Source organism: Heterodontus francisci, chromosome 1 (assembly GCF_036365525.1).
Source record: "Heterodontus francisci isolate sHetFra1 chromosome 1, sHetFra1.hap1, whole genome shotgun sequence".
NCBI classification, from domain to species: Eukaryota; Metazoa; Chordata; class Chondrichthyes; order Heterodontiformes; family Heterodontidae; genus Heterodontus; species Heterodontus francisci.
Genome location: NC_090371.1, coordinates 74,108,448 through 74,120,884, shown reverse-complemented (window position 1 = coordinate 74,120,884; position 12,437 = coordinate 74,108,448). Strand labels below are relative to the sequence as shown.

General features: G+C 45.4%; 1 protein-coding gene across 4 annotated transcripts in view; it reads left to right on the top strand.

Annotated features, from left to right (window-relative positions):
* LOC137379970 (kinesin-like protein KIF24) overlaps positions 1 to 12,437 on the top strand; it is a 130,327-nt gene that overhangs the window by 80,699 nt on the left and 37,191 nt on the right. For all 4 annotated transcript variants that reach the window (XR_010976969.1, XM_068051535.1, XM_068051449.1 and 1 more), the window contains exons 6-7: positions 4,271 to 4,358; positions 12,254 to 12,375. Coding sequence is in view for 3 of the 4 variants with exons in the window: in XM_068051535.1 (XP_067907636.1) it covers positions 4,271 to 4,358; positions 12,254 to 12,375 (210 nt within the window). In the remaining variant the exon portion in view is untranslated. The remainder of the gene's footprint in view (positions 1 to 4,270; positions 4,359 to 12,253; positions 12,376 to 12,437) is intronic.

The window sequence follows — 12,437 nt, the reverse complement described above, 5'->3', positions numbered from 1 at the left end:
TGATATATATTGACTTCCAGAAGGGCTTCCATAAAGTGCCACTTAAGAGACATATTACAAAGGTAATGTGGAGTCATGGGCCAAGCAGCAGAATGGCTTTAAAGATGGATACAAAATAGAAAACAGAGGGTGGAAGTTAAGAGAAGTTTCTTGGACTGACAAAAAGTAGGAATTGGTGTTGTGCAGGTATCTGTGCTGCAATTACTATTGTTTTCCATATTCGTAAATGATTTGAACTTAAAAATTGGAAGAATGTTGTTGAAATTTGTGGATGAAAACAAATTGGAAGTATAGGTATAGCTAATAATGTGGAAGACTGTACTAAAATACAGACAGATATAAACAGGCTTGCGAAGTAGGTGGATAAATAGCAAATGAGATTCAATATCGTGAAGTGTTAGAAGAAGACCACTTATTCTTTGGAGAGTTTACAAGAAATTCTTTTTACACAAGGCTGATCCAATAGCACCGTCTCACTCAATCGCTGAAAATCAAAATTATCCCTGCTGAAGTCCGAGACCATTGCATCTTTTTAAGAGAAGAATGCTAAATATTTGAAGTAGAGAAAGATGGAAGGCTGTGGGCAGAAAGCAGAGCAGTGAGATCAATTTTGATTGCTCTAGCAAAGAGACAATGCAGATATGATGGGCCGAATGACCTCCTTCTGTGCAGTAAACTTCTATGTTTGGTATCTTTCATTTGAAGAAACTTAATTTAAATGTTACTTAGAAATTTGGCAATTACATTTTTTTGGGGAGCTGTTGTATTGACATATTTTACCATAGTTCACACTTCTGATTCCACCTACACTAGTCAAAAATTATGTGTAACAAGACATCACAGTGTACTAACTTGTGAAGTAGTAGGTGGTGACGTAGTGGTCATGTCACTGAACTAGTGGCCCAGGTGCCCGAGTGCTCTGAGGACATGGGTTTGAATCTCACCATGGCAGATGGTGAAATTTGAATTCAATTAATAAAATCAGGAATTAAAAAACTAGTCTAATGGTGGTCATGAAACCATTCTCGATTTTTGTAAAAACCCATCTGGTTCACTAATGTCCTTTTAGGGAAGCCACTCAGTTCAAGGGCAATTGGGGATGGGCAATAAATGCTGGCCTAGCCAGCAACGCCCAAATCCCATGAATGAATAAACAGGGGGATGGGAACCGGAGCTACGGATGAGTGGATGGGGTAGCTGTTGAGCAGGCAGATACAGAGTGCAGAGAATCTGTGAGGAAGGTAAGACAGTTGACAGGGCAAAGTTGCAGCCAGTATGATGGGTTGAAGTGTCTATTTTAACGCAAGAAGTGTCAGGAATAAGGGTGATGAACTTAGAGCATGGATCAGTACTTGGAGCTACGATGTTGTGGCCATTACGGAGACTTGGATATCACAGGGGCAGGAATGGATGTTGGATGTTCCGGGGTTTAGATGTTTCAAAAGGAATAGGGAGGGAGGTAAAAGAGGTGGGGGAGTGGCATTGCTAATCAGGGATAGTATCACAGCTGCAGAAAGGGAGGTCGTCGAGGAGGGTTTGTCTACTGAGTCAGTATGGGTGGAAGTCAGAAACAGGAATGGAGCAGTCACTTTATTGGGAGTTTTCTATAGACCCCCCAATAGCAACAGAGACACGGAGGAACAGATTGGGAGGCAGATTTTGGAAAGGTGCAGAAGTAACAGAGTTGTTGTCATGGGTGACTTCAACTTCCCTAATATTGATTGGAACCTCCTTAGTGCAAATAGTTTGGATGGAGCAGTTTTTGTCAGGTGTGTCCAGGAAGGTTTCCTGACTCAATATGTAGATAGGCCGACTAGAGGGGAGGCTATGTTGGATTTGGTGCTTGGCAACGAACCAGGCCAGGTGGCAGATCTCGCGGTGGGAGAGCATTTCGGTGATAGTGATCACACCTCCCTGACCTTTACTATAGTCATGGAGAGGGACAGGAGCAGACGGGATGGGAAAATATTTAATTGGGGGAGGGGGAATTACAATGCTATTAGGCAGGAACTGGGGAGCTTAAATTGGGAACAGATGTTCTCAGAAATGCACGACAGAAATGTGGAGGTTGTTTAGGGAGCACTTGCTGCGACTGCTGGGTAGGTTTGTCCCGATGAGGCAAGGAAGGGATGGTAGGGTGAAGGAACCTTGGATGACGAGATGTGGAACAGCTAGTCAAGAGGAAGAAGGAAGCTTACTTAAGGCTGAGGAAGCAAGGATCAGACAGGGCTCCAGAGGGTTACAAGGTAGCCAGGAAGGAACTGAAGAATGGACTTAGGAGAGCTAGAAGGGGACATGAAAAAGTCTTGGGTAGGATTAAGGAAAATCCCAAGGCGTTCTACACTTATGTGAGGAACAAGAGGATGGCCAGAGTGAGGGTAGGGGCGATCAGGGATAGTGGAGGGAACTTGTGCCTGGAGTCGGAGGAGGTAGGGGAGGTCCTAAATGAATACTTTGCTTCAGTATTCACTGGTGAAAGGGACCTGGACGTTTGTGAGGACAGCGTGAAACAGGCTAATCTGCTCGAACAGGTTGATGTTAAGAAGGAGGATATGCTGGAAATTTGAAAGACATGAGGATAGATAAATCTCCGGGGCCAGACGGGACATACCCAAGGTTATTACAGGAAGCAAGGGAAGTGATTGCTGCGCCTTTGGCGATGATCTTTGCGTCCTCACTGTCCACTGGAGTAGTACCAGATGATTGGAGGGTGGCAAATGTTATTCCCTTGTTTAAGAAAGGGAATAGGGATAACCCTAGGAATTACAGACCAGTCAGTCTTACGTCGGTGGCGGGCAAATTATTGGAGAGGATTCTGAGAGACAGGATTTATGATTATTTGGAAAAGCATAGTTTGATTAGAGATAGTCAGCATGGCTTTGTGAGGGGCAGGTTATGCCTCACAAGCCTTATTGAATTCTTTGAGGATGTGACAAAAGACATTGATGAAGGAAGAGCAGTGGATGTGGTGTATATGGATTTTAGCAAGGCGTTTGATAAGGTTCCCCATGGTAGGCTCATTCAGAAAGTAAGGAGGCATGGAATACAGGGAAATTTGGCTGTCTGGATACAGAATTGGCTGAGGGTGGTAGTCGATGGAAAGTATTCAGCATGGAGCTCGGTGACCAGTGGTGTTCCGCAGGGATCTGTTCTGAGACCTCTGCTCTTTGTGATTTTTATAAGTGACTTGGATGAGGAAGTGGAAGGTTGCTGGAGTTGTGGATAGTGTGGAGGGCTGTTGTAGGTTGCAACAGGACATTGACAGTATGCAGAGCTGGGCTGAGAAGTGGCAGATGGAGTTCAACCTAGAAAAGTGTGAAGTGATTCATTTTGGAAGGTCGAATTTGAATGCAGAATACAGGCTTAAAGACAGGATTCTTGGCAGTGTGGAGGAACAGAGGGATCTTGGGGTCCACGTCCATAGATCCCTCAAAGTTGCCACTCAAGTTGATAGGGTGTTAAGAAGGCGTATGGGGTGTTGGCTTTCATTAACAGGGGGATTGAGTTTAAGAGCTGCGAGGTTATGCTGCAGCTCTATAAAGCCCTGGTTAGACCACACTTGGAATATTGTGTTCAGTTCTGGTCGCCTCATTATAGGAAAGATGTGGAGAGAGTGCAGAGGAGATTTACCAGGATGCTGCCTGGACTGGAGGGCATGTCTTATGAAGAAAGGTTGAGGGAGCTAGGGCTTTTCTCATTAGAGCGAAGAAGGATGAGAGGTGACTTGATAGAGGTGTACAAGATGATGAGAGGCATAGATAGAGTGGATAGCCAGAGACTTTTTCCCAGGGCGGAAAGGGCTTTCACCAGGGGGCATAATTTTAAGGTGATTGGAGGAAGGTTTCGGGGAGATGTCAGAGGTAGGTTCTTTACACAGAGTGGTGGGTGCGTGGAATGCACTGCCAGCGGTGGTAGTAGAAGCAGATACATTAGGGACATTTAAGCGACTCTTGGATAGGTACATGGATGATAGTAGAATAAAGGGTATGTAGGTAGTTTGATCTTAGAGTAGGTTAAAGGGTCGGCACAACATCGTGGGCCAAAGGGCCTGTACTGTGCTGTACTGTTCTATGTTCTAAAAATACGATCCAGAAAGAAAGTTTCCTGTTTGTTCTGTGTGCAGTAGGATTATAAATATATCTAAACAACTGATGTACTTCTTTGCAGAAGTGTTTGGTGAATGTTTTTTATTGTTTACATTTAATTTCGAAGTAAGAGAACCATGTTACTTCAGTTATATATTTATGACTTTTCATATTCACATTTCCAGGCTGTTTGCCAGGGAAGATAGCAACCATGCAGTGCAAATCGTGGGATTGCGTGAAATTCAGGTGGATGGAGTAAAGTCTTTGTTAGAGGTAATTAAAAAAGAATACATTATGAAGCATATTTCATTTAACAGTGCAGTTTCCATAAATATCAGCAACAATTTTTTTGATATTACAAACATTGGTCCAGTACCAACTTTACAAATTTCTACCCCCCGTCTCCTAAATTCTGTTTAATGTCATGTGTTACACAGTAAGGCAGGTCCGCCAATTTTTATTCCCCAGGATGAAGTGAAACAAAAAGAAAGACTTTCATTTTATATCGCATCTTTTGTAACTTCAGGATGTCCCAAAGGGCTTTACAGCTAGTGAAGTACTTCTGAAGCGTAGTCACTGTTGTAATGTAGGAAAGTGAGCCAAAGTAGTGTTGAAAAGCTGGTCAAGTTAAGTGTTAAGGAAGAGACTGCATTATTAAAAATCAAATTCATAGAATCATAGAATGGTTATAGCACAGAAGGAGGCCATTCAGCCCATCAAGTCCATGCCCACTCCGCAAGAGCAGTCCAGCTTTTCCCACTCCCCTGCCCTTTCCCCTCAGTTCTGCAAGATTTTTCCCTTCAAGTACTTATCTGAAAGCATGATTGAATTTGCCTACACCACCCTTTCAGCAGTGCATTCCAGATCATCATAGCTCGCTGCATAAAGGGTTTTTCCTCATGTTGCCTCTTTTTTTTGCCAATCACCTTAAGTCTGTGTCCTCTGTGATCCTTCTGCCATTGGGAACAGTTTCTCTCTACTCTGTCCATACACCTTATGATCTGAACATTTCTATCAAATTACTCACAATATTCTCTCCTCTAAGGAGAACAACTCCTTCTCCAATCTATCCACGTAATTGAATTTTCTCACCTTGGAACCATTCTGCACCCTCTATAAAGCCTTCATATCCTTCCTAAATTGCGGTGCCCAGAATTGGATACAATGGGCTGAATTTTTTTCCATGTATGGTGAGGTCCTGCTGCTGGGGCCGAAAGTGGGAGCTGACCCAGCTTCGGCAGGCGGTGGGAAATTGGGGTGGCATTTTTCTGGCAGCAGTCAGTTAACAGGCCACTATCCAATTGAGGATGGCGGCCCACCCAAAGAGTTGACAGCCCAATCAGAGGTGGGCCCCTCCATGGCCATGGAGTGCCCATAAAGGAGGATCCTTCCACCCTACTGGGAGGCCACCAGGGTTTACCTGGTGGCTTCCCCATGTGGCTGCAGGCCCTCGTGACATGGGTAAAATGCCTAAGGGGGTGGTAAGTGGCCCTGTGGGCGGTCGGACTGCTTAGCTCCCTGCCGCTGGCGGCAGGAAAATGTTGGGCTCCCCTCCCAACGCCTTCCCCTGCCAGATTGCTAGCACTGCTGTCTCCAGCACAATCCCAATGCGCTGGGAAAATTCAGCCCAATATTCCAGTTGTGGCCAAACCGTAACTTCCTTGCTTTTGTACTCTTTGCTTCTGTTTATAAAGTCCAGGATCCCATATGCTTTTTTAACTGCCTTCTCAATCTGCCCTGCCACCTCCAGTGATTTGTGCACATGTACCCCCAGGTCTCTCTGTTCCTGCACCCCGTTTAGAATTGTATCCTTCAGTTTATATTGCCTCTCCTCTTTCTTTCTACCAAAATGTATCACTTTACACTTCTCTGTGTTAAATCCGTTCTTATGAAAACAAAATAAGATGGGTGACCAGCCATATGTAATTTTAAATCAGTATTTTTATTCTTTAAGTAAAATATCAATTGTCCAGAGGACAGTTTTTTTCTTTTTGTTGCTTTGTGTGTACAACATATCAGCTATCTACGTTTGTTGATAAAAATCAGTGGCTCTTCCTGATTGGGCAATGGCTCTAAGTTTGTCTGTGCAATCCAGCCCATGAATCCGAGGCAACCCAGTCCTATTTGCGCTTATTTCTTATTCGCTGGTTTGTCCCCTTTTGAATTTTGTGGGCCTGGAGGTCTGGTAAACATGGTTGTTTGCACTGGTGAATTAATCCAAATCAGAACCCCATGATTTGTTGGTATCAGCAACTTGAAATATTTGCAAATTTTGGGAATGCAGATTTAAAGTTTTTATATTTGGTCCCCATAGCATGCATCTATGCGACCTAAAAAGAAAAACATTTGGACAGCAAAGCCTCAAACCATCAGTATTACAAATTCTTCAATGCAAGGACAAGTTAATTAAGTCCACAAGTTTCTACCTGCTCACAATGCAAATCGTTTTTCTTTTTGTGTTTTGTTTTTGTGTATGTGACTTCTCCCTTCCCTTCTGCCCCACCTTTTTATATGCTTTCTTCCTTTCCTCTGTGCCTTGTACCATTCTTACCCAAGAGGGTATGTGAATGCAGCTGTAAGAATATCATACAACAAGTGGAATGTATACAAGAGCATCTCTGATTCTTACAGAAAATGCTAGAAATACTCCGCAAGCCTGAGAGCATCTGTGAAGAGAGAAACAAGAGGGCTGAATTTTCAGGCTTTGCGAAGGCAGAAACAAAGGAGAATGGAGTCCAAACGTGCCGGTGCTGGACAGTTTGCCAGTTTCCTGGCGGCGACTGTTTTTGCCAAGGTGGATCCGGGGCTGGTAGGGCTACCCAACCTCACAAGGAGGGCAGCCAATTAGACTCGTTAAGAGCCTTGTTAATCATACTTAAAGGAGGCCGTCTGGGACTTTTCAAGTTGGCCTCCTGGTCCCCCAACCTGTTGGGCAGTTTAACTTCCTGGAGGTGGGCACCCAGCGGCCAATGTTCCAAGCAGGCCGACAGGCCCACACTGCCTGCCCGTTTGGGTGTGAGTGCAGCCAAAGGCCACCCTGTAGAGGGATGTACACCCCCCCCCCCCTCCCCCCTCCCTCACCGTGGTGGCCTGGCTGCTTTATCTTTTTTATTGAAACTTTTAAAAAGGTCGGCGAAGCGCCCTCTCCGTTACTTACCCTCCACTGCAGCCTGCTGCTCCTCTCAAGCTGGAAGGCCTCTGGTCTCCAGTTTTGAGAGGCCGCCTGCCATCCTTAATTGGACAGGGAACCTGCCTCAATGCCAATTAAGGTGGCCCTTCCATGAAAATCCCAAAGAGTGGCTGTTTCCCCACTCCCCTCCCACTCCCCCCCCCCCCCCCAGGTGCGGGTTTGGGACGTGGAAACAATCCTGCCCATGGAGGGAAAATCCAGCCCAGAGAGTTAACGTTTTAGGTCGATGACCCACAGGAGGTCATCCAGTCTTATGCTCAGAAGGCAGAAGGAGTATATGTAGTCAATATCACGAGTCAAGCATCAAGGACCTGGATGCAGTGCCATAAGAATTTGAATGACCTTACACGACCAGACCAAGTGATTGAATGCATCTTCAAAGGCCATATTTTACCAACCACACCTCAGACACTGCTTAAGTCACCACACCCCCGGCACTCACCTGCCAACAATCTCTATCAATCAAGACTCATATATCTGACATTATATGTTTCACTGCACCCTCACACATATAACACAGCTGCAAGCCTCCCACCCACATCTCTCCGTTTGCACACATGCCAGCTTTTAACAGATTGCCTGACCCTCATTGACACACTCCTCTCTCTCTTGCAGGACAAGATAATGCAGGGGTAGAAGGAGCTAACCAGAGGGGGAATAGGTGGGCCTTCATTACCTTATCCCCATGGAGGAAATGGTGTTAGCTGTTATTAGGACATCCATTGCTGAGGTCATGGCCAGAGACAGAGCTGAAACCGTTGAAGATGAGTCCTCTGCAGCAGAATTCATGTGCGACCTCGCCCTCCGACAAGTTGTGCTATCCTTGCCTCCTGCCCTACCCTTTCCCTGTGTCTCACCAGCTCGTCAATGGGCAAGGTCACTCATGGGCTTCGCTGCAGAGGACTCTGATGAGCACTTCAATGTGACCAGCCTACAGAAGAAGGATGATGGATATGTACAATAAAATGCTTGGTGCATTGGGAAGCCTTCGAGAAAGTCTGCAGTCATCGTCAAGGAGCATGGAGGAGGCTGGCACCAACTTGGCACAGAACTTTGTGCAGAACTTGGAGCCCATCCTTTCCAACAAGGAAATGATGACCAACTTCATTCACATACCTGTGAATCCAACCTAGATATCGCATTGAATGGCTGATGTGGCAGCTTCCATTGTAGCACAAACAGCAGCCAGCCAGAGTCTGAGTGCTGCAGTGGAAGTTCAGGCTGCTGCCATGCAAACTCAGACTGCTGGAATCATGCCTGTGGATTACAAAGTGCAAAGGGGCTTGCAGGATTTCACGGCAATGCCACCATCTGTCTTGCAACAAATTACTAGGATTCCTGAGGTGCTGCCCCAGGGGTGTGGCAGTGGCTCCATGGAGTACAAACCTGCTGTACCCTCTCAGGAAGATAGCATTCAACCTCCAACTCCTCCCACTCCTCCTGTGCCTGTACTGGTGCCTGGCAGGCAGCCAACCAGCACAGCCTGCTGTCGCATATGTCGAGATGGTGCAGTCTGCAGCTGGGCCTTCTATTATGACTACTACTCCAAGACCATCTGAAAGGCAGCAGTCTTCAATGGCCATGCTGAAGCCAGTGGGGTAGCATTGCATAGGAGCACTAGGACAGGCAAAATTAGACAGAAGATGGACACTAAATGCATAAGGGTGGTGATTGACTTTTGTATTCAATATGTCATGATATTATTTATAAATTTGGTTTGGAATATTTATTTTGGTGGTGTTTTTTATGTTTGCATTGTGGCCAAACGGACACTGATATTCAGTGACAGAGTGAAGGTAAGGTGGGGACTTTTTTAAAAATTCGTTCACTGGATGTCAGCATCCCTTGCAAGGCCAGCATTTGTTACCATCCCTAATTGCCCTTCAGACTGGTGGTGAATGGGGAATTGGGGTTGCAGGTACTGGTGTCATACTTGGATGTGTTCTTCAAGCCTGGCCCGAAAGTGGCTGTCTGGATTGCCTCCTCCTTTTCTTTTCCTCCTCCTCCTGCTCCTCCTTTGTCTTCTCCTCATGCTCCTCAGCTGCTCATTATATAGCTTGTGGAAGCACTGGCCCTTCATGAGAGTGAGGTTGTGCAGCATACAGCAGGCCACTGTGAATCTTGACACCTGCTCTGCCAAGTATTGCAGGGCTCCTTCACAGTGGTCCAGACAGAAGAAGTGTTGTTTCAGCATGCCAATGGTCTGTTCTATCACATTACGTGTGGCAGCATGGCTTTCGTTGCACGCATGCTGCGCCTGTGCGTGTGGGTTGCACACTGGTGTCAGAAGTTGAGTTGTAAGTGGAGAGCCCAGTAACCATCCTTTGGTTTGCTATGGTTCCTCAAATGCTGGCAGAGCGGACTGCCGCAGGTTGAAGCCACCAAAATGGCTTCCAGGATACTTCGCATTGACCTGGATGCTGTGCTGCCTATGGTCATATGCCGGCTGGGAGTCGAAGGAGTGGAATCCCTTTCAGTTCTGGTATAAGGCAAAGCAATGTGTGTGCAATCTATGCAATCCTGTCCGTGCGAAAGCCTGCAATCATAGTGAAGCCACATTTTCCCTCCGCCCACTGCTGTCTGGCAAGAGACAATGAAATGTAGATAGCTCTCATTGAATAGAGAGCCTCAGTGACCTCCCTTACCGTAAACTGCGAGATGTTGCAAATATCTCTAGCTCCAGCCTGGAACGACTCAGATGCATAAAAACTCATTGCCGCACATCCACTGGCAATGCGGCCCTTCCCCTGCTCTGAAGTTTCATGTGTAGCTGCAGCAGGTGTCAAAACTCAATGAGGAAGTCCTTACTGAAGCTCCGACATCTGACACATTGTTTCTTGCTGAGGTGCAGGTAGGAGAATTGTTCTCTGAATACCCTGGGCTGACATGCCTCCTGCTTCTCCCCTTCCTCTTCCTCCCACTTCCAGCAGCTTGTCCTGCTCTGTGAGACCACTGCTCATTCTCCAAGTCAAGGGGAATGCCTACTAGTGCACCCATGTCTAGGAGCAAATGGCTTGGCCAGAAGCCATGAAGTCAGCAAAAACTCCTCGGGCATGTGCCACACCATTCCCTGTAGACTTTTTCTATTTTAAACAAAATAGAAAGCACCAAACACTTGCAGAATTGAAGCAACAGGCAGATGAAATCAATCAGCAATTAACCGGTAAGTAGTTGATCATCCCTTTAATTAGTGCTGGTAGGGGGTTCTTTTTGCTGTTGAAAGCATGTTAAGCTGTGCAAGGTTAAGAGATGGCTGGAGCATCTGAACTCCAAACTCGCACTCCTGGTATCAAATCAGCTTTACATACTGTTACGGCCACGTGGTGAGGAGTGTGGGTGGTTCCCGCTGTTCAACTGCCACCTGACTGCAGCAACTGTTTTTGTTATTAGGGTTTGTGTTTTATTTGCCAAATAGACAGACGCTGACAGGTTTTCTTGTAAGTTTAAAACAAAAGATTAATTATTTATTGAGCAATATGCCTTAACCCAAATTGTCACAACTGCATCCACTAATGCATTCACTCGCGCACACACACACACAAAGAGACAGATAGGGAGGAAAAGGGGTAAATGGTTTTTAAGTGTGTTAGGGTTTCAGGATTCAAGGTAAACCTGTTGAATTCTCTTGGAGGTCAAGTTCCCTTTGGTTACAGGCCTGAGGTGGTTGTAGATTTCTCTGTTGGTTGAAAGTTCACTTTGAAGATAGAGGATCATTTCTAATTCTCTGCTGCATAAGTTGAAAAGGTAGAATTTGCAGCAGGGCGCCTTCCTTTTTGGCTTGTTGGATTTTTCCCAGCTCTTAGCTGGACAAGCTTTTGGTGATGCTTCTTCTTGGGTCTCCCTCTCTCTCCAGAGAGCTACCTTTTAAGGGTAAAAATGGTTTCACACCTTTGCCTCTGTTGGGAGATATAGATTTTCCTCCATGTGGTGGCCAAGTTTGGCCCAGGATTTGGCTATATCACACCCTCTTTGTTTCAGAAGAACCCATTCAATTCAAAAATGTCTCTCGATGGGTTTAGGATGGGTGCAATTGACATCTCTTAGTTTTTTGTATTATTTTATCCTTGCTAGACAGCAGACAATTTGAATATGCAAACCAGGTCTTTTGACCTTCGGTAACCATTTGAAACACATTGTCCAATGTTTTAGAAGAAAAGTTCATTTTTATAGCTCTCTAGGGTAAGTTCTTATACTTTCAATCGCTGCACTTACATGAGTGTCACATTACTGATTGATGACATGATCTGCCTACTTTGTATACTTCCAGCGACCATTCACTGCACACACGCTGGTGGCCTCACCAATATGACGTCCACCTGACTCACCTGAAAAGTGTGTGCGTGCACTGCAGACACTATTTCGCAGGTCGACAGCTACTTGTAGCACCCAAAAAAAACAGGTGCAAACTATTACGATTTCACACTCTAAAACTCTAACCACTAAAAACAATACTAACCAGTACACTAAATATTTACACTTACTTAACACGAACCACCAAAAGCATTAAACAGTAAGCTAAATACTTATCTGTAACACTTATCTGCACAGTGGTGCAGTGGTTAGCACCGCAGCCTCACAGCTCCAGCGACCCGGGTTCAATTCCGGGTACTGCCTGTGTGGAGTTTGCAAGTTCTCCCTCTGTCTGCGTGGGTTTCCTCTGGGTGCTCCGGTTTCCTCCCACATGCCAAAGACTTGCAGGTTGATAGGTAAATTGGCCATTAGAAATTGCCCCTAGTATAGGTAGGTGGTAGGGAAAATATAGGGACAGGTGGGGATGTGGTAGGAATATGGAATTAGTGTAGGATTAGTATAGATGGGTGGTTGATGGTCGGCACAGACCCGGTGGGCCGAAGGGCCTGTTTCAGTGCTGCATCTCTAAAACTTAAAAACTTACCCCAGGATGTGTTTTCATCTGGATCTTAACAAGTGTAAAGTAAATGTCTTTGATCTGTTTAGCCTCTTTTGGATCTCCTTTCAGGTGATTTCTTTGGGCAGTAAAGCACGAAGTACAGGTGCTTCTGGGATAAATACAGACTCCTCACGTTCACATGCTATTATTCAAATCCAGCTTAAAGATCCAGCTGATACAATTGTTGGGAGGTAACATCTTTGCATTTCAAATAATTTAAAAATCTGATGAGTTTTAAAATGTTAATTAATAG